The sequence below is a fragment of the Hyperoodon ampullatus genome (genome assembly GCF_949752795.1).
Source record: "Hyperoodon ampullatus genome assembly, chromosome: 14".
Taxonomy (NCBI): Eukaryota; Metazoa; Chordata; class Mammalia; order Artiodactyla; family Ziphiidae; genus Hyperoodon; species Hyperoodon ampullatus.
This window is the reverse complement of record NC_136927.1, coordinates 85,136,727-85,158,302: the sequence shown is the minus strand read 5'-3', so window position 1 is coordinate 85,158,302 and position 21,576 is coordinate 85,136,727. Positions and strand designations below refer to the sequence as shown.

Sequence of the window (21,576 nt, the reverse complement as noted above, 5' to 3'; positions counted from 1 at the left end):
ACATTCCTGCGCATCTCTCCCGTACCCGGACCTCACCCTGAGGACAGGCCCAGCCAGCCTGCTGGGGATGAGAGATGGCGGGGGGTGGGGAACAGAGCCAAGGCACCCCCATCCTGCCAGCCAAGGCCACCCAGACAGGTGATGACAAACCCTAACTGCTGTCCATCCCGGAGGTGCTGGGTTGCTACTATCGAGGCTACAAATTACCTTTCACCTCAACACCCACCATCCTACCACTAGTTCCCCATCACACAAATGCTTCTCGTTTGTTGGGTCCAGCATTGTGCCAGCGCTGGAAAGGCGGTGATTAACAAGATAATCTTTACCCCCCAGGGGGCTCAAACTGTGGGCGGCCACACAGCTGGCCACACGTGGCACTGCCAGTCCAATAGAGACACAGCCAAGGGCTGAGGCGGGAATCAGGGAGTTCTTGATCTAGGCAGGTAGCCATCCCAGAACAGAGGACACCAGGCTCCTAGTAGGGCTGAAAGGAGGACCTGGCACTGCCCTTGCTGGGGCTCAGTGGCTGGAGCCTTTGAGGGTCTGGCCTTTAACTGGTTGATCACCTTGGGTCATATCTTAGTGCTGAGGGGCTGGGCACTCAAGAGCATAATAACAGGTCCAGATCACACAACCACAGAGTGGCAGGTCCAGGCAGGGAGGCTCAGCCAGCCGATCATACTCAGCCTTCGGAGACGCAGTTCACAGCCCAGTGCATGCAGCACCCACAAAGCCCCCGGCTCAGCCCTAGGGCCCATGGCCAGTTCATCCAGGCCACCGCAGTGCAGCGTGCCAGCATAAGCTGCACACGTCCCCACAGCTGGGAGGCAGTAGTGTGGGAGCACCAGCCTTGCTTGGAGGCAGCGGGGAGAGGAGGAGGAGAGATTTACTTCAGAGCCGGGGGTCTGTTGCTTAAGTCAGTCCTGGTTCCCCCCTGCTGTCAGGTAGCAGTGTCCCTTCCACTCCCCGAAGTGCCCAGGTGGGACAAAAGGTATAAGGTCACCCTCTCTACCCATCCCACCCCACGGCACATGGGGTTTCTTGTGCCCAGGCAGCAAATGTCGCCAGGCCTCAATTTCCTCTTCTATAAAATGGGGCTAATACTCCTGGCTTCGCAGAGTCAGAGTGAGAATTCAGTGAGTGAACGTCCATAACGCATCTGGTATGAAGCAAACACCACGTGTGCCTGTAATTACCCTCACTGCTGCTCACAAAGGGAGGAGGAGGACGATGACAACAAGGGTGATGGTCTGGCCACTCGGCCCACGTGGTATCAACAGGGCCCTCCCCACGCCCAGGATTCGGGCCAGGCCTGTGACGTGACCCTGCAGGGGACGTACACTTGTAATCACTGTTCACCATCTTCCGTCTGCTGCACGTCCCCTCGCAGGGAGGGCAGAACGGCCAGAAGTCTGGAGACTTGGGTCTCGGAAGATGCCATCTATGCAGCCATGTCACCTGGCCTGGGGGGTGGGTCTAGACCAGGGACCGACTACCCTTCCCTAGCAAGAAGCAGATGGCCAGTATTTGTATTTTAGACTTTTTGGGCCACGTGCCACAATATCCATGCTCCATGTTCACCTTTGTTGTTGTTGTTTTTCCCCCACAAAAGTCCTTTAAGTTTAAAACCATTCTTAGTTCAAGGGGCTTTACGAAAACAGACCTGGGGCCAGATCTGACCAGCAGCCAACCAACCTCCACCCAGGAAAAGACCAAGACACAAGCCAAGAGAAGTCACCCAGTGGACACAGTTAAGATGTCACCAAGCTCAAAACTACAGCTTCTTGGACCCTCTCTCACGACTGGTTTACTCATACTTGAAACACAGCTGTGAGTCTCTGCTACCAGCTCACTTGGCTGCTGGTGACAGAGGTGACAGCCAGCACTGACAGGCTGTGCACAGCTAGAGACACAGCACGGCACTCTGCTGGCACCATCTCACCTGAATGTCACAGCTCCCCGCCCTGGTAGGTGTGGCTACCACCCACCCTTTACAGATGGTGACGCGGAATCTTAGAAGGGGCGGGTCATTTGCTGCTGGTGACGGTCCCTGTCATTAATAATAACGGCATCTCCATCATCATCATCAATGAAATGGTCAGAACACTGAAACTGCGAGGCCCAAAGGTCCCCACCCTCCACTCGGGCTCAGCAAAGGCTGCACCCGGACGCACAGTCCTGGGATTCCTCCACCTACTTTTACGGGTTAGCGGACTTGCAGGACTTTTCTGGGCTGTGCTCAGAGCTCCGGCTCATAATCCTGTTCAGTGAAAAGTCACAGTTCTCAAAATAGCCTGGGCGGCAGGGTCGTTGCTAAGCAATGCTGGCAGGCAGGGCGGGGGAGCTGTGGGCAGCTGGTCCCCTACTCCTCTCACTATACTGCGGGCGCTCCCTCCCGGCCAGGCGCTTCCGAGCGCGGCAGAGGGGAGCCGGGACCGGAGGCTGGGTTATACACAGAGCAGCCACGCTGAGAGGGGACGTGCCCCAAGCAGGCAAACACGCACCCCGCACGCGCCTGCATGCGCACGCACGCCTGCATGCACATGCATACATGCACACGCACACACAGCCCCTGGCACTCCTGCCACACAGAAACCAGCCAGACTTGACTCGTCACTGACAACTGCCCCGAGGACAGGGACCCTCGTGTCTTTCAGGTCACGGAACACAGCACCGCGGTAACAGCCACCTCCTCCTTATATCCAGTGACAGAGAATGAAAGCCCTTAAACTATTAAGACAAAGCCAAGCAGACACATTCAGGAGGATGGAGTAAAGTCGCTCAGGGCACACACGGCATCTGGACAGAGAAATGGGCCAGCTCCTGTCCTCACTCATCGTATGTGGGCCAGGGACCCGGTGCAGGGGCTGGGACACCAGCCTGCCCTCGCCTGTCACAGATGTGTCACTGGTCAAAGCTGTGAAGACGGAGTGAGAGGAAAAGGTCAGCTCCCGGTCCCTCATGCAGACCTGGTTGCATCTCACACAACTCCTAACCATACTAGTAGGGTCCTTCCTCGATCCGGCAGATTCCCAGACCTTCAGGAACCAAGGATAGGTCAGAGGGGTTCATAAAACACATGTGTTGGGCTTCCCTGGTGGCGCAGTGGTTGAGAGTCCGCCTGCCGATGCAGGGGACACGGGTTCGTGCCCCAGTCCAGGAGGATCCCACATGCCGCGGAGAGGCTAGGCCCGTGAGCCATGGCCACTGAGCCTGCGCGTCCGAAGCCTGTGCTCCGCAGCGGCAGAGGCCGCAACAGTGAGAGGCCCGCGTACCGCAAAACAAAACAAAACGCATGTGTTCACAGTATCACAAAATAACCGCCCCCCCCACCCCGTAGAGCGGGGAGGGCAAACCCGTGCCCTGGACACGGGCTCACTTCCAGGACATGCAGGCTCTCTCCTGCAGGCACGTCCACAGCCAGCTCACACTGCTTCGCTCCTGACCGCTTTGTGGGCAGACTCCAGGGGGCTGACCCAGGGGCGTGTCCATGTGCATGCATGTGCACACCTGTGCAGGGCAGAGGACCTTCCTGGGTTTGGCCCGGCCGAGGAAGTTCCAAGTGTGAGTTCCTGAGGCTGCTAAGAACCGCAGGCACCTCTGGGAGGGTCTGCGGCCCCAGCCTGCGGGAGACCTCTCTGGGGCCCTCCGTCACTGTCGGAGGCTCGCTCGGCCCCCCAGGTGCCCCCTGGGTGTGAAGTCCAGGCTCAGTGCGGGGTAGGGGCAGCCAACCACAGGGGGGCGCTCCCGGCTACAGCCGAGCTGGGCGCAGGTGGTGGCAATGAAGATGATTCCTGAATCCAAGCCGGGGGCCCTCTCTGAAGTGGGAGGGGGCGGCTCAACTCCCGGGGCCCCGGATCAACCCAGCAGGAACCCTGCTGTCCCACCTCCAGGACAAATTCAGGACCGACAGAGGCTGACCTGGAGCTCGACTTCACCCCAGTGAGAAAAGGCATTTTCTGAGCAAGTGCAGGACGGAAACGATCGCTCCAAGAGGTATGCACCGCAGGAGCCTGTTGGCAAACACTCTCACATCTCCCCTTACCCCTGTGCGTCCATTCGAGGTAATACCGTTCAGAGTTTAAGGGAGATGAGTGGGTGGGGAGCCCACACCCCTGCCCCCTCCCCCCGACCCAGGTCCCTTCCCAGGGGCAACGCCTGCGGCCCTGCTTCTAACACACACACCCCCAGCGACAGCCCCGCAGGCTCACTGCAGACTCAGCCCCCCTGCCCCGTGGCTTCCCGGGGCACCACGGCCACAGAGGTGCCGGTCACCCAGCCGCCTGCTGGGGAGTCGAATTCTCTCCATTCCGTCCATGCTGCAGGGAGAGGCAGGGAGGAGGCAAGGCCCTGTCAGACGCCCACCCACCCCGCTTCTCACCTCCCCTAACCCGCACCCACCTTCTCTCTCCTCCTCCTCGGGGTGCCTGCTCCCTTCCCCCACGGGGGTCCCGCTCGGGCTGCTCCACTGGGCTGGAAGACGCTCCCCAGTCCCCTCATCGCTCTCTGCTTCTCATCCTTGGCGGCACCAACGCTGGAAGCAGCTGGGGAGGCTTATAAACTCTGGACGCCTAGGTCCCACCCCCAGCGCCTCTGATTGAAGAGCTCGCCAGGTGACCCTAATTATAGCAAATTCTGAGAAGCAGCCTGTTGACTCCTACTGCTATAAGACCCACTCCACCATCACCTCCCCCAGCCCCGGACCAGGTCAGGGGCCCAACTCACGTTCTTCACGTGCTACATGCCTTTTCTTCACCATACTCAGCTCAGCTGTGATTTTATATTGATTTGTGGGATTATCTAATGTTTGTTCCCCACTGGACTGTGAGTTCTGGGAGAAAGGTATTTTGCTCACTTGTATCCTCAGCAGCTAACACAGACCCTGGCCCATAGCAGGTGCTCAGTAAAATGGTGTGACAATGAGCGCATTGTCAATTCTTGAGCAAAGAGACTGTATTTCAGGCCCCTCCGGTTCCTGGTCCACAGTCACTTAGCCAGAGAGAAAGAGCGACCTAAAGTCAGGGTTGGCAAACTACACCCTGGGGGCCACATGTAGCCCATGGTCTGTTCCACAGAGCCCCGAGCTACAAAGGGATTTTACCTCTTTAAATGGCTGAAAAAAAATCAAAAGAAAAATAATACTTGATGGCACATGGAAGTTATATGAAATTCAAATTTCAATGTCCCTAAATAAAGTGTTACCAGCACCCAGCCAAACCCACAACTTTGTGTAGTGTCTGGGGCTGGTTTTGCCTGATAACAGCAGGGGTAAGTATGGACCTCGCAGCCTAAAATATCTACTGTCTGACTCTCTCCAGAAAAGGCTCGTTGACCCCAATCTAAAGCAGTACTGCAGGTGTGCCGGCGTGCGATCTCCCCGCCAAACACAGAAGCCAGGAGAGCTGGCCCCTGAGCACGTCAGCCATGTGCTCACCCCGTCAACTCGGCTGCTGGCTCTCTGTACTGAGGCCACCAGACAAAATCGTTTTACAAAGATTCAGAGTTTAGGAAAGGAAAAACCACACTTCTCCTGGAAGTTTTTCCCTTTAATGATTCACCTATCACTTTATCTTTGACGGGAATCAAATCCATGTTTTCCTTCATCGGTGATAATATTTTAAAAAATAGATGATAAACAGACCTTCATATTGTTTTCATTTTCCCTCCTCCTGCCCCAAGAGTTAAGGTAAGTTTTGTTGGCAACATATTCAAAATGCCAGAGTTTGGAGCTTTTTGGTTCCATCCAAATTCAAACAGTACAGATTTCCATCTCAGCAATGACATTCTCCCAAATCTGAGTCAGACTGGAGCGTTTCACATCTGAACGCCACAGGACTTGATACCAAGTGTTTTTTACAGGCAAAGTTTGATTATTAGCACTAAGCAATTTCCCACGTATGTTTCCCCTGAAAACAGCATCAACATCAAAGTACTTTTCCCTTTGCATCTGAAGAAGAGGAATGACCACAAGGGCCCTACCAGACGCAGAGCACATTATAAATCTGGATTCACGGACTCCATGGGCTCCCTTTCTACTTCCTGATACCTGGGCCAAATTACAAAGAAACCAATAATATTTTAAGGCTAAAAGGGAGACAGGAATGCCATTTATTCATGTGAATTCACAGAATTGGCTCTGTGAGGCCAGGTTCTTTCAATCATGAATTCACAGAATTGGCAATTCACAGAATTGGCAATTCACAGAATTGGCTCTGTGAGGCCAGGTTCTTTCAGTCAGGAGGCAAGAGCTTGGTCCAGCTCCACAGAGACCTGCAGGCAGCAGTGAGGTTTTCTGAGACCCCACCACCCCTGCCAAGCTTTAGGGTCCCAGAGAACTAGAAAGCACGGAAGTTTAGCGTCAGGACCCAAGTCCTGTGCCTCATGCCATCACCAAGGGAGGAAGATGGGGGAACTCAAGAATTCTTAAATTAATTGTGCTAGTGATAAAACCTGGTGTTTCTCAAAGATGCAAACAAAAGTGGCTTTGCAGACACCACGGTGATGAAGGTTTCTGGACCACAGTCTGAACAGCATCCGGGCCCTCCAGCTGCATGACGCAGGGCGGTTACCTCCCAGACCCTCCCATTCCTCACCTGGAGACTGGGGGATAACACCACACCCAGTCCCAAGGATGCTGTGAGGACAAAAGGTTGAAGGCGAGTAGAACGCCCAGCAGGGCACCCAGCATACAATCAATCCTTAACAAATGGCGGCTGTAACACTAGGTGGTCATGGGGAACAAATAACTCACCCGAATCCAGGATTAAACTATGAATATGAAAAAACAAAAGCCACTGCTACCACTTCGGGGCAATCAGGACTAGCCACTAGCTTCACCCACACCCAGCTCGGGCAGGAAGCAACCCCTCATCCCCAGGGCAGGTGGCTGCACTCAGCTCCACACCCCATGAGCAGCCGACTCTTAGACTCACCGATGGGTCCTCAGAGGCCCGGGGGCTGAGCCGTGGGTCCTGACCGGACCCACGGAGGCCTCACTCAGGTCCAGGAGCCACAGCTGGACACCGGACGCCTCCGACTTCCACTCCACCCTGACGGGCTCGCTGGACCCCCGTGAGACCCCCAGCTCAGCGTTCCTGAGCCCTGCCCGGCCCGGGGTGGCCCACTTACCCTGCTCCATCATCTCCAGGAGCCCCTTCTTGATGAGGTCCTCCCGACCTTGCCTGCTGGCCATCTTCTTCTCCAAGGCTGCACACAACACAGACATCCAGGTGAGTCACGGGCAGAGCGCCGCAGGGCCCCGCCCGAGCCCGGCCAGTGCCACCTCCAGTGTTAGGAAGACAGCAGAGAGGCGGCAGGTGACCGTGGGTTAGGGGCCCCCAGGTGGGGGTGTGGTTCAGGAACCCGAGCTCCCCCCTAAGCAATGTGCTGAGCAGGGCAGAAGGGAGGGACGGTGAGCACTGTTTAAGGCAGTGGCTTCCGTGGCTCATCTGAGAAGCGACGCCCCGTGTACCACCCTCTCCAGGCTCCCATTCCCACCCTCCGCCGACTCCACCTTCATTTTCCAGCCCAGGACCTTGTCCCCCAAATACCCTGGGGTGCTTTTCTGCGGTTCTCTTTTCACCTGCCAAATACATCCTGACCACCCTTTTGTCTGTTCACAGGCCAGTCTTCTGCCCAACTGTCCCACCAGAGGCTCCTCCGATGAGCCCCAGGTTCATGCTTTCAAAGAATGTGCCAGTAGGGACTTCCCTTAAGAATCAGCCTGCCAAGGCAGGGTTCACGGGTTCGATCCCTGGTCCGGGAAGATCCCACATGCCGCGGAGCAACTAAGCCCATGCGCCACAACTACTGAGCCTGCGCTCTAGAGCCCGCGAGCCACAACCACTGAAGCCCACGTGCCACAACTACTGAAGCCCGACGCCTAGAGCCCGTGCTCCACAGCAAGAGAAGCTGCCGCAATGAGAAGACCGCGTACCGCAATGAAGAGTAGCCCCCGCTCGCTGCAACTAAAGAAAGCCCATGTGCAGACAACGAAGACCCGACGCAGCCAATAAATAAATAATGTTCCTTTAAAATAAAAAGAAAGAAAGAAATAGTAGCTTTAAAAAAAAAAAAAAAAGAATGTGCCAATCGAACAGGAAGGAGGCGGCCGGGCCCCGATCCCCCTCCACCGAGCCCAACATGCGGAAGGAACCTCATCAATTCCTCCTTTGGAACAGCCCTTCCGGCCCCCTCATCCCAGGGCAAACCCTCCAGCGACTGGCGCCCTGCCCCTGCCTCTCCCCTCCCAGGGGCCGGTCTCACTCTGCTCTCCTTCTTCTCCCTAACTGTCCAGAAAACGAGTTGCCTGCAGTAGAATCCAATTTCCAAACACAAACGCTTGTCACCCCTCAGACCCTCTCTTTAAAAGATACGGACAAAGTACCGGCTATAAGCCTGGATCACAAAGGGCCCCAGGTCACCCACACATATGAATGCCCTGCCCCATGTGGGAACGAAACAGCTGCTCAAGTAGCAGAGCTTAAAGTCTAGTGGCCAATGACAAACAGGCAATGACCATGAAGTTATTTATTAAAAAATATTCACTGAGCACCTACTGTGTGCCAGGCACAGGGGAGCAAGGCAGGCATGGACTCTGCCTGAGAGCCAAAGCTTTGGGAAAGATGACGAACATCTGGGCGAGTGGCACCGACCAGAACCAGAGGGCACGGGGGCAGGGTGTCTGGGGAAACCCGGCTGCTTCCCTGAGGGTGTTTACGCTGAGGGATGAATACAGAAAACCCAAACGTACCAGGGAAAAGACATCTGGGGGCAAAGGGAACACAATTTCCTTTCTGAGTCCAATTTCCAATCCAATTTCCAGGTGCCAGCAGTGTGGATAAAACTGAGAAACGGAACTCTGGCTTTGGGAGGTGCAAGCAAAGAGTCCAAAAACAAGGGGCGAGCAGGACGAGGGTGAAGGTCTCCAGAACGGAGGGACCCCGCTGTCTGACCAGTGCTGAGTGGCAGCATTGGTGGCATCCTGCTCAGATGCACTGACTTGTGAGTCCTCCCAATGACCTGAAGAGGCAGTTGCCAGGGGCTGCTGTCTGCAACTCAGGACACCTGTCCCCACGGCCCAAGCCACCCGACCCCCTCCCAGAGCAGGTACAGGCTCAGATGCCACTCCCCAGACTTCAGGCTTCCGAGGGCCACCTTCATGGTGTTACCTAGTCCCCACTCTGCCCAAATCACTGTCTGTATTGTTTTTTTTTCTCTCTCTCTAAATCATCTTTATTTTTACTTCATCTCCTCCTAACCAAGGATGCCTGTGAAAACGGGGATTGGATAGGCTGAAATAAATAACATCCCACACTTTGGGGGCAAAGAATGGTTTAGCATAAATAAATGAAATGCAGAGCTGTCTGCAGAATTCCAAATGCTTGATAAAGGGCCCAACGGGGATGCCTGCCCAAAGGCAGGGATGCTGCAGGTCTTAACCTGGAGACCCTCAGTCCAGCAGGGTCCGCACAGCATCCTGAAAAACTCACAGGTTGCTCCCCGCAGCCCAGTGCCACGTGGGCCAGGGACACAGGGTCCCGAGAGCACGCAGCTCACCCTCCAACCCCACGGCCCAGAGAGCATCAGGGGCTCCCCAAGGTCACAGAGGTCACCCTGCTCTGGCCCCCTAAGCCTTTCACTGATGCCCAGGCGAGGCTTTCCCAACTCGGTGCGTTTGCACAGCTGTTCCCCCAGCTGCGATGCTCTTCCCTGCTTTCCTCCAGGGGGCCAATGACGTCTCAGCTCAGTGTCACCTCCTCACCTGGGTCTTCTCAGGCCACTCAGCCCAGGGCAACGCCCACCCCCCACCTCCTCCTCAGCCCCGCCAAGGTCGTGACTGTCACACGTGCTTGTCTGTCGCCTGACCCCCCAGTTGGCGGAAAGCTCTAAGCAGGCAGGGTCTGGGTCTCCCTGTCTACTTTGTGCCTAGCACACAGGAGCCACACGAGGTTCATCGAATATCGACGTTTGTTCTGCTTTCATCCTTGACGAGGAGAATCTGTCCATCAACCTCTTGGGTAGTTAAAAAAATAAGTTTGTAAATTGTGTAAAAAGTGTGGGTGGAAGTACCCCCTGCTGCTGTTAGGAGTCCCCCCACTGCCCCCCACCACTGGCTTTGCCTCTGCCATCCTCTGAGCCCGGGAGTCTGCGCCACTTCAAGGCTGGGACCACAGGGACCGCCAGAGGGAACAGCCCAAGACGGGCACTTACCAGGCGGGTCCCCGAGGCCCAGGACTAACTCCGCACGGGCAGCTCCCTCGCTAACTGTCTCCAGCAGCAGCTAACGGGCCTGCGGGAGCCGAGATGCTGTCTCCCCTGGGGTCCGCTTCTCAGGGCACCGACCTCCGCTTCACCGAGGGCACCCTGTCGCCCAGGAACCAGACTCGAGCCCGGCTGCCTGGGCTCCAAGCCCAAGCCCAGAACCCGCTGCTGCCTGGCCCTGGGAGCAGCTGCCCATCTGATCCTGCTTCCCGTCCCTGACACGGGCAGGAGCGCTGTGATACGGGGGCTTCTGAGCATTTAGTCGTTAGAAACGTGCTGTGTCGCTTTTACTCTTATGGCCAGTTGTGTTGTCGTCACCACGTGCATCCCCTGGGTCAGTCTCATGGCCAGAGCTCCTGGCTTGGACTTCGAGGGGGCGGGGGCAGCGGTCCAGCCTCTCGTAACCCAGCTTCCCACAGAGCTGAAGGTGAGTAAGGGGAGCTCTGGGGTCCTTTAGCGGGAGGAGGGCATCCGGACGGGGCTGCCCAGGTAGGAGAAGCCTCTTCAGGAGGAGCTTAGGAGCCGGTGGGAGCCGGTGAGCGTCGGTATCGAGGCCAAACTGAGGCCCCGAGCCTCTGAGTGAATCCCCCGGGGGGCTCTTGGGGACGGTGGGACCCAGGCCCCGGGGCTGTCAAAGTGAGGGTCCAGGTACAGGAGGGCTGGGTGCTCCCCACCCCGGTGTGGTCAGGGAGGAGAGATGGGTACAAGCCAGGCCTCAGCTCCAGCCTGGCCTTGCACTGACCTTGAGTCTGCAGTTTTAACTAGGTCGAGGGTGACGTGTGTGCCCCTTAGGGGCTGGGCGTGAGTGGGCTTCGGGTGGGACCTGGAGCTGCCTCCCCGCCCCCGCCCCCGCCCCCGCCAGGGACCTGGAAGGGCCGGTGGAGAGAGGGGACCCGCAGGCCGTTGAACAGCTCCCGGCCGTCAGAGGCCACAGAGCACAGCCTGCCCCTCCCAACACCAGCAACAGGAAGCGTGGTGACGGTGACGCCAGGCCCCGTCTCCCTGGTGCTCACCGGACGTTGTCTGCTTCAATTTTTCATTTTTCTTTTTCCTCCATTTCCAGGGTTTGAAGATTCTGCCCAGGGTGGCCAGTTTGCTGTTTCTCCTCACGGGGGGAGTTCGAATCCCTGAGAGAAGATATTCAGAGCGCACCGCGGGGGTTTGGTCCATCTCATCTGGAAGGCGAAAACCCAGCGAGGGGGTCAGTGATGACCACGCCCACACGGCAGCCTGGGGGGCCCGAGGTGACGCCCCTCCTCCCTGGGGCCACCAGTGACCCTCCAAAGCCTGGGGCTCAAGAGGGTGGGCCAGGCCACGGACACGGGGCTTGTTCCATCATGTACCAGCCCACGTTCAGTTGGGTTAATTCACCTCATGCTGCCTGTGAGAAGAGGCAGTGTATCCAGAACCAAGAAGCCCTAGAGAGACCCAAAGGTGCAGGAAGAGCAGGGCCGGAGTGAGCGAGGACCAGGCCAGGGGAGGCCACCAGCAGTCGGAGGGGCCAGGACCTGGGACGGGCCGGTCATCAAAAGACCCAGCCCAACGCCCCACGAGACGGGCGTCCCAGGGACGGGCAGCCCCAGCCGGCAGCCTCCAGAACAACCCCTGAGGTTTGACTTCCAGAGGCCTGTGCCTGTCAGCAGCACAAGCCACTCAGCCCCTCTGAGCCTCAGTTTCCACATCTGGAAAATAAAGTTAATCATCAGCCCTGATACCTAGGGTTGAGAGGAAAATTCTGTGTGACCATACGGTGGCCATGACGTCTGGAAACATAGGTAAACACACATAATACACAGTTTATTGATAGCATGTTACAATCCATGTGAAGTAATATCTATGTTTTGAAACTGTCTACCCACTCTGATTAACATGCTGTGCCAGCACGAGTGACTTTCAGTAGAAATTTTCATAATAATTTTTTTTTTTTTTTGCGGTACGTGGGCCTCTCACTGTTGTGGAGCACAGGCTCAGCGGCCATGGCTCACGGGCCCAGCCGCTCCGCGGCATGTGGGATCCTCCCAGACCGGGGCACAAACCCGCATCCCCTGCATCAGCAGGCGGACTCTCAAACACTGCGCCACCAGGGAAGCCCCTCATAATAATTTATATTGTATAAGTAATACAATAATTACTATGGAGCAAAAGTTAGTCACTACTTGTTCTGGGCTGAGTGCTATCATATTTTACCCCCATAGTAAATCTATGAGGTGGAGACTGTTATTATATCCATTTTACAAATGGGTACACTGAGGCTCGGAGCCACAAGCCATTCTGTTAGCTGTCAGAGAGAGGGGATGATGGCCTCGGGCAGCCTGACTCCAGAGGCCCCTCTCGTATCTCTAAGCTGCTTCTAGGGTGACGATATAACTTTATCACCCAAAGCAGGACACACATGGATGGAACACAACAGGAGGCATAAACCAAGACCGTCCCAGCCAACCACTCTCTCCAGCTGTTTTTTTTCCATGCAGCATGCAGGATCTTAGTTCCCCAACCAGGGATCGAACCCACGACCCCTGCAGTGGAAGCGCAGAGTCTTAACCAGTGGACCGCCAGGGAAGTCCCTGTCTCCAGCTGTTATTTAATTGAGTGTTAAGTGTACACCAGAGGCTGGGTCCGCAGGGGGTCCACAAAGAAGCTTCGTGTGGACAGACAGCCCAGGGGTCTCGTTTGAGGACCTCTCCCTGCAGGCTTAGCAAACCAGCCAGGCTCCTAAGCCAATGACATTCTCCACCTTGTGTTCAGCTATAACCCCAGTGCCCGGCGCCTAGCAGGGGCCCAGGAAGTTCAGGTGGGGTAGTTAAGTGAGCCAGGGCGGTCTAAGGACCGGTCACGACCCCCAGCGCCACACTCCAGGCGTGCAGGATGCAGATGGTCCTTCTCTCCTCAAGAGGCAGCTTATTCCATGTTATTATCCTCTCCTTTCCTTCCTCCGCCCACGGATGCCAGATGGGAGTGGAACGGCCGGTGCCATGTGGCCCCAGAAAAGCTGACTGTCCTGGAGGCATTTTTGGCACAAAGGAGAAAGAAATGCCCTGGTCTCCCCAAGCTTCCAGGCTGGTTTGAAGATAAAGACGAAGATCCCCAGAGATGCGCACGTGGATGAGGAAGAATTGTCATCGCTTTATTTACATCTCATCTCACTCCACAAAGGATGGGCAGCCGTTATCAGAAACAGACGCCCAACAAGACAAATGAGCGTCCGAGGAAATCCAGAGGAAGGGGGAGTCTGGACAGAGCCACCGCATCGGGGTTCGAGACACCACGTGCGGCTCTGAGCTTCCTGGCGGCCAAAGCAAAAAGGAGCAGCACACAGAATAAACTACAAATCAGACCCCGAACCTCACGCCATCTGCCACCTGTATCACTGTGACTTTCGTCCAGGCCACCAGCATCTCTACCCCAGATGCTCACACAAGCCTTCTAATTGGTGTCCCCGTGAACCCCTATAAATGTCAGTCTGATCGTATCGCTTTCCTGCTTACTCCCTGTGGCCTCCCTTCTCATTTAGGAGAAAAAGGCCAAGGCTGTAAAGGTCTCCGAAATCTGCTCCCAAGCCCCACCCACCTCACCCCTGCCCACTAGCCCCCTGTTCCATTTCATCAGCAGCGTTATTGTGCATTAGCATCTATGGCATGTTATGGAAACCAGAATGTCCTAACTGTTAGGATGCAGGTGCCGGAAGCAGGGATCCGGGCTCACACCCCCACTCTGTCACTCACTGCCCGGGACTGAAGTGTTGACACCACTGTCCTCCTCCCTCCCTGCATTTCCACCTTTGCCCCGGCCTTGCTGGGGGAATGGGGGGGACAGGGGACTTCCCAAGTCCTTGCCTGGGGGCTCGCCATGTGGCTTGCTTGAACCGATGGGAGGTGGGCAGAAGGGACATTGTGGCCCCCTCCTCATCGCCCCTTCCCCCTCCCCCCACCATCACTATTTTCTTTATTTTTATTTATTTTTTTTTTTTTTTCCTTGCGGTACGCGGGCCTCTCACTGCTGTGGCCTCTCCCGTTGCGGAGCACAGGCTCCGGACGCGCAGGCTCAGCGGCCACGGCTCACGGGCCCAGCCGCTCCGCGACACGTGGGATCTTCCCGGACCGGGGCACGAACCCGCGTCCCCTGCATCGGCAGGCGGACTCTCAACCACTGCGCCACCGGGGGAGCCCCCACCATCACTATTTTAATACATTGCCTCCCTGCTCCCTCCCCACGGTGGCTGGAGCAGGTACTGTGGTTCCCACCTCACTTCTGACACACTCGGGTCCTCACCACACAGTCCGGGGCACGGGCTGGGCATGCTGACCACTGAAGAGACGGCACACCACTCTCCCCTTGAGAATGCATTCACTCATCCATTCACTCATTCATTCATCTATTCAACAAAAACTTATTGACGCCAGCCACGTGCGGAACTGCACCAGGAGGAGAACGCGCAGAGGTGAACAGAAGGAATCCCTGCCTCTGTGGGGCTTCTAGTGGCCAGCGGGAGACGGACAACAGGAGGGGGATATTAAGAAACCAAGCCTGCTCGCCCCGTAGCTAGTTCCCTGCTGCCTTCCTCTCCTTATCTGTCCCCATCACATTCATCACCTGGTGTGTGTGTGTATGTCTGCATGCGCACACACAGACACGCACACACACAGACCCACACGCAGATGCACAGTTATTTGTTTGCCATTTGCTCAGTCACCTCCCTAATTTGAGAGCAGGGTCTGCTTTTGATGGTTGGCTTGCAGCTGAATCCCTGGCGCCCAGAACACATAAGGTAGGAACCCATGTGGTGAAGGAGATCCTTCCAGACATGAGGACGGATGGGCAGAACCCAGCACCTGCTCAGGGAGCCGGGGGAGACGTGGGGGCTGACTGGCAACGGAGGGTTATGAAAGGCTGCTCTGAGCGGGGTTACTGGAGCAGAAGCCTGGGTGAAAGGGAGCCAGCAGTGTAGATGGGAGCGGGGGCAGGGAAGAGGGTCCCAGGCAGAGAAAGAGCGAGGTCGAGGGCTTGGAGGAAGAACGCAGGGTATGAGGGCCATGGATGCAGCTGGGGAGGCGCGCAGGGGCTTGAACCTGAGTCAAACTTCAGCAGGAGCGACTGGGTCTCTTCAGCTCAAACGACCTGATTTGTTCATTTACCAAATATCCAATGTGCGCGACCAGGAAGACGCCTTAGTCTGAGCGACTCCCCAGGGGCCTGCTGTCACTGGGGGAGCAAAGGTGGGGACAGGCTCCAGGGGTCTGAAGCCTGCACCTCCAGCACCCTCTCCCCCGCCGGCCCCCGGCGGTGCAGGCCCAGGGCCAGGCGGGGTGAGGGCTCCTGAGGGCTGTCACTCATAACCCAAGGCCAGCAATTTCAGAAGAGATGCTCCGTCCAGTGAAGGAATCACTTACAAGCCACCCAAGGGCATGAATGGGTCACCGACGGTGTGCGTGGGGGTCCAAGTGAGCAGAGGGGGGGCGGGCCCTCCTGGGTACCGTGTGGCCCAGTCACACTAGAGGGTGGGAGTGACTGTGGGCAGGCGTGTGTCTAGCAGAGAGGGTGTGTGCACATGTGCACGCGTGTGCCTATACGGGAGGGCGTGCGTGCACGTGTACGTGTGCGTCACACAGACAGAAGGGAGGCTGGGGGGACCGCCACCACCCTCTATCCCCAGCCCTTGAATTCGCTCAGTGTCCCTGGAGTTGCCCGGGAACCTCCTTCCCGCATCAGGGAGGATTCCCAGATTCAACACATTAGCAGACTCCTGCAGCCTCTGAAGAGCACGTGGTGCTAAGTTCCAGGGGCACCTCTGCCACCTGTGAAGCATTAGCAGCTAATTAATGAAAAATGTTTCCCCACATCTGCTGGGAAAGTACAACATGCAGCTGCAGGGCAGGCAGGAGGCCGCCCAGGCTCCCAAACGCCGGATGGGCCAGGCGCCCCGCCCTGGGGCCGAAGGTGCCGGCTCCAGCCCCTCCCATCTCTGGTCCCTTCCACAACTCCAGCCCTCTCCCGGTCCCCTCTGAGGTTAACGGCAGTCAGGGCCCTTGTCCTCCAGGACCCACTGCCACCACCCCATCAACGGATCCCACAAACCTACAAGTCAGGCACTTCTAGAACAAGGCAGCGAAGGACACCAATGCCATGGCCGAGGTCACTGACTTATGGACTAATTCCATGCCTGGCTCAGGGCCAACTCCTTTATTCCTAATATTCCCTTCCATCCTAGCTCTGATCACCCTCAGATATCATCCTGGGATCTGTTATTTATTGTTATCATCTATTTTTCCCACTGGAACAAATGTTAAGCCTTATGAGAACAGGCACTGTGGCCATCTTGCTCGTCATGGGTCCCTGGCATCTCTACTGGCGCCTGGCACCCAGGAAGTGCTCTAATAAACACCTGCTTGGCCTGTGAATCTGGGATGCAGAGCTGCCAGTGCCAGAGCCAGGATGTGGTCCCCGTCCATCTGACTCCACAGTCCTCGCCTAGGGATGTCTGGCATTTCTGCTTCGTCATCTTCTATCCCCTGACCTGGCCCTGTCTCCTTCCACTTCACCAGGTCACCTTCCCCAAAACACAGTGGAAGGGAAGCTCCGCTCCCTGATTACCAGGTGCCACATGCTGAGCGGCTGGCCTCATAGGGAAGACAGGCACCATCCGTATCAGACAATATTGGAACAGGACCTTTTGCTTGTTTGTTTCACTCATTCATTCACAAATTCATTCGTCAAGCATCCGCTGAGGCCTGCTGGGTGCCAGGGCTGCTCTGAGTTTGAGACGGAGCAGTGAACGCCAACTGACACGCTGTCTTGCTCTGCATGAAGCTCGCCTGCTTACAGACAGTGAGACGACTTCAGAATGTGATGCGAGCTTTGGAAGTGGGGATGTGGGTCAACAGAGCGTGGCCTCTATTTCTTCGGTGAGTCCTTCCCTGCCCCCAGAGAATCCATCTGGCAATACGTAGTGACCAGCTTCTTTTTTTTGCGGTACACGGGCCTCTCACTGTTGTGGCCTCTCCCGTTGCGAAGCACAGGCTCAGCGGCCATGGCTCACAGGCCCAACCGCTCCGCAGCATGTGGGACCCTCCCGGACTGGGGCACGAACCCGTGTCCCCTGAATCGGCAGGCGGACTCTCAATCACTGCGCCACCAGGGAAGCCCCGTGACCAGCTTCTTTAAACAAAGCACTGTGCCAGGTATGAGGTAGACTAAAGAGGTGCTGGACACCCCCTGCCCTACTGGGCTCACTGACCACAGAGAAAATCAAGGTGCACCGAATCACCAGGAAGATCCAGGATGGAGGATTACAACTGCAGGGGAAGTAACTCTTCTTGCCTGGAGCGGGCAAACTCTGAGAAGGCTACTGCGGGTGGGGGTGATTTTGGAGTTGGGCCTTGGAGGTTGACTAGGAATTAAATACAAGGTGCAAACCCATAAAAGCATGATCGTACATGGTGTTTGGAAGATACCGGTAATGCAGCGGAGCAAGATCTGACGCCGCCAGTCAGAGGTTCAGAGCCCTGTAAAATCTCCATGTATAAAACTGGGATCCACAGAGAGATACCAGCTTTCTATGGTGCCAGCTAATGACCAACACACACACACACACACACACACACACACACACACACAGAAACAAAATTATCATCATTATCATCACCACCGACTATCAGTAATAGGAAAAGATCATCTCAAAGTAAGCAAGGAGGGCTTCCCTGGTGGTGCAGTGGTTGAGAGTCCGCCTGCCGATGCAGGGGACACGGGTTCGTGCCCCGGTCCGGGAAGATCCCACATGCCGCGGAGCGGCTGGGCCCGTGAGCCATGGCCGCTGAGCCTGCGCGTCCGGAGCCTGTGCTCCACAATGGGAGAGGCTGCAGCAGTGAGAGGCCCACGTACCGCAAAAAAAAAAAAAAAGTAAGAAAGGAATCTTTATTATTGATATATCAATAAATATATTGATAAATGACAAAATAGCAAGGCTGTGTTGTCCTTAGCGTTCCTAATTTGCTGGCATGGGTCTGTGTACTTGAACCTGAGAACCCTCAGGCTGGAGCTCTCTTGGTTTCTGGATGGAGGGGATGGACAGCAGTCTGGGGACCAGCCAAGAAGAGCTGTATGTGGCTGTGATAGGAGCCTTGAGGGCAGGGAATCACTGAGGGATCTGGTACAAGATCAGCCCTGCAGAGAATGTCAGTGTGGGCGGCAGCTTCAGGGAACAAAGCAGGAGGCCGGGAGCCCCACTGAGAAGGGACAGGCAGGGCGAGAGCAGTGGGACAGCAGAGAAGGGAGAGAGCAATCCAGAGACGTTGCTGAGGCAGAGTCCTCACCAGAGCTGGGAGGGAAGCCAATGCGGGCCAGTAACACATACAGAAGAATGAAGGAAACCAAGGTTTGTTCTGTCGCCACTGTCACCAGCAACAGCAGCGTCTGTCGGACACATTGTGTGACAAGCTGTGTCCTGAGCACCTGACATGAATCAGCTCACTCCTTCCCATCAAGACCCAAAAAGGCAGGTCGTTATCTTCATCACTCTCACTATGATGAGGAAAATGGAAGCAGAGATGGGAAACAGTTTTCCCAGGTCACGTGGCTAAAGTGACACAGTGGGCTTGGAAATCAGGACATCTGCTAAAAAAGTCCTTGTCCTAACCCCAATGTTAGACTACTCAGAGCAGATAATAACAGCGCTGTTATCTGGGATACGGGGTGAGGGAGGAGAGAAGATCATTAAAGCCACGTATACTAACATCACGGCATTTAGGGTCAAAAGACTAGTGGCTTGTGGCCAGGCTGCAAGAGATGTGGCCTGATGGCCGCTGTCCTCTAAGAAAGTGCTGGGTGTTTTAACAGACCCACCACCTGGATGGGTCCAAACCTCCAAAACCAAATATACAAAATGGATTTGAAGTCTCCCAGACGTAAAAGTATTCTTGGTTCGACCCTCTCCACTCCGACTGGAAAATTCTGGAGAAATGACTGAAGCACAGGATAGGTGGGGAGCACTGGTCCATACGCAGAACTAGGGCCACAGGTGAACAGCTTCCAGGAAGTGGGGTGGCAGGGGACGCAGGGCTTAGCAAGACGGGAGAACTTATTTAAAGGGGGAAAGGATTCCTAAAGGTCTGCGGCTCTATTCCCAGCAACTCTGCGGAGTTTTCCCTACAGCTCTGTGAGCGTATGCATCAGAACCTGTGAACGCTGACAGCCCCTTGGGATGGAAAAACTGCTGCCTTTCCAGTTTGGAGGAAACAGAGACCCCACAGCAGGCTCTTCCTCCTTCTCAGGTGCCCAGGACAGTGCCGGGGACAGGAGTGAATGAATGAAGGAATGAAAGAGATTGATCCTGTGATACAAAAACTGAAGATGAATCAAAACGCGGGTCAATGGTAATTAACAAAGAGCTGAGCCACCTCTGTGCCCCCTGCCGGCGGGGGATAACTATAATTCCTAAGCAACTTCCTGGCCCCACGCTGCCCCGTCACTTCTCCCAGCCACCCCCTACGCAGACAGCATCTCCTTTCTCTCCCTTCCCCATTAGTGGAGGTGCTAAGGAACATACAGAAGGAAATTCAAGAGCCTGGCTGAGCTTCAGAGTGAATAACAGCCCCTGGAATACTGTGAATAGAACAGTAGGAGTATGTTCTCGTAGGAGAACATTCCTTTGAATGCTCGCAGGGAGGCCACCAAATTCTTCTGGGTGTTCAATCCAAAGAAACAATCCCGGGAGGCGGGGATTACATTTTCAGCTCCATTTTACATTTAGGAAGTGGAGGCTATGGGGGGCCCACGTGGAAAGTCATACAGCTGGGAAGTGGTAGGTCTGGCATTGGAGCCCAAGTTCTCCGACCTGAAGTTCCCCATCTGGGCATGACACCAGTGTTTCCCAAAGCATGTCCCATGGAACCCTAGCATGGGCGATGCTTTGTGAATGAAGACACTTGGGAAAACACTACCTACACTAAAAGGCTTCTCTGAAGAGCACCGGCATATATTATCATAGTAAAGACTCTGAGAAGTCCTGCAGTAAGCAACCCCGTTCAGCCGCTTGGCCAGCTTTGCCTAAACAGATGGGTCAGCCAAACCGCATTTACATCTTGCTGCCCAGACAGCAATAACCACACAAAAGCTGTCAAATGGAGTTTGAGCAATAAACCTGAGATTAAGCACTTTGAATGTAGTCCTGCTAAGTGGTGCTAATGACTATTTATTTTTGGAATTTAACACTCTTTTCCCCAATATCTGTATTCCAAGGGTACCAGGATTCTCTAAGATCTTAGCAGAGGTTGGGTCTCAAAATGTCCCAAGTCTCTAAGCCTCTTCCAGCTGTCTAAGGTCTCCTACACAGAAATGATGCTGAAATTAACTCTAGATAAATGGGCATCATTTATGCCTCTGACACCAGTGGAAAAATCAAGACATTATTAAAGTGGCTTCTTTTTTCCCTCATATGTATCGTGGAAAAAACAGCACATCTAACTAGAAAGCCCATCTGTTTAGTATCAACCCCATAATTCTGCCAATGGTGGCGGGTGTCTGCCAGACATATGGCCAATTCTCCAAGTGAAATCAGCTCAAATCTGTAAATCAAGTGGATCCAAAAAGGCTGCACAGAGCTTAGAACCAGGAGTTGAAACATGAAGATGACAGGGTAAGGGAAGGAAAAAGGAAGGATCTGGAAAATCGGCTTTGTTGTCATTGGGTTTGGTAGGATGCTCTATATCTGCACACAAGCAAACGTTCATAAAAATTATTTTGCAAGAAGCCCAAAGACTTTGCAAAGACTAAAAGCTGGTTTTAGAGGCATCCTCTTAAAGATCCTATTTTACAGAGTGGAGACAAAGGAGTGTTTCAGAGAGAAGACATAAACAGTAAAATAATGCATCAGGAGAGTTTATCATCACAGTATAAATTTAGACAAATAACATCGCCCAACATCTTCAAAGCCCAAGTTCCAACTCTGACTTTCCAACCCTCAAGTGTAAGATGAGATTCTTAAATAATGTCAGTCAACGCTTAAGGACACACAAATGTTAATTTTAAAATATGCATACTTTAGCATTTTTCACAGGAACTAAACACGTTTTAAATGCTGGGAAGATTCTAAGCCAACAGATTTGTATTTAGAAAATGTGTCCCAGACTCATTTTGCCTAGGTCAAGGATGGGCAAGGATTTTCTGTAAAGGGCCAGATAGTAAATATCTTAGACTTCAATAGTAAGTAACTTGGGCTTTGAGGGCCAGACAACTTCTGTTACAATTACCCGACTCTGCTGCTGTAGCATGAAAACAGCAGTAGATGATATGTAAATCAATGGGCGTGGCTATATTTAAATA

General features: G+C 54.8%; 1 protein-coding gene across 1 annotated transcript in view; it reads right to left on the bottom strand.

The window, feature by feature from the left end:
* PHACTR3 (phosphatase and actin regulator 3) overlaps positions 1 to 21,576 on the bottom strand; it is a gene marked incomplete at both ends in the record, with an annotated part of 225,319 nt that overhangs the window by 86,973 nt on the left and 116,770 nt on the right. Inside the window, 2 exons of the mRNA XM_079719115.1 lie at positions 7,129 to 7,206; positions 11,277 to 11,438. Coding sequence (XP_079575241.1) covers positions 7,129 to 7,206; positions 11,277 to 11,438 — 240 coding nt within the window. The remainder of the gene's footprint in view (positions 1 to 7,128; positions 7,207 to 11,276; positions 11,439 to 21,576) is intronic.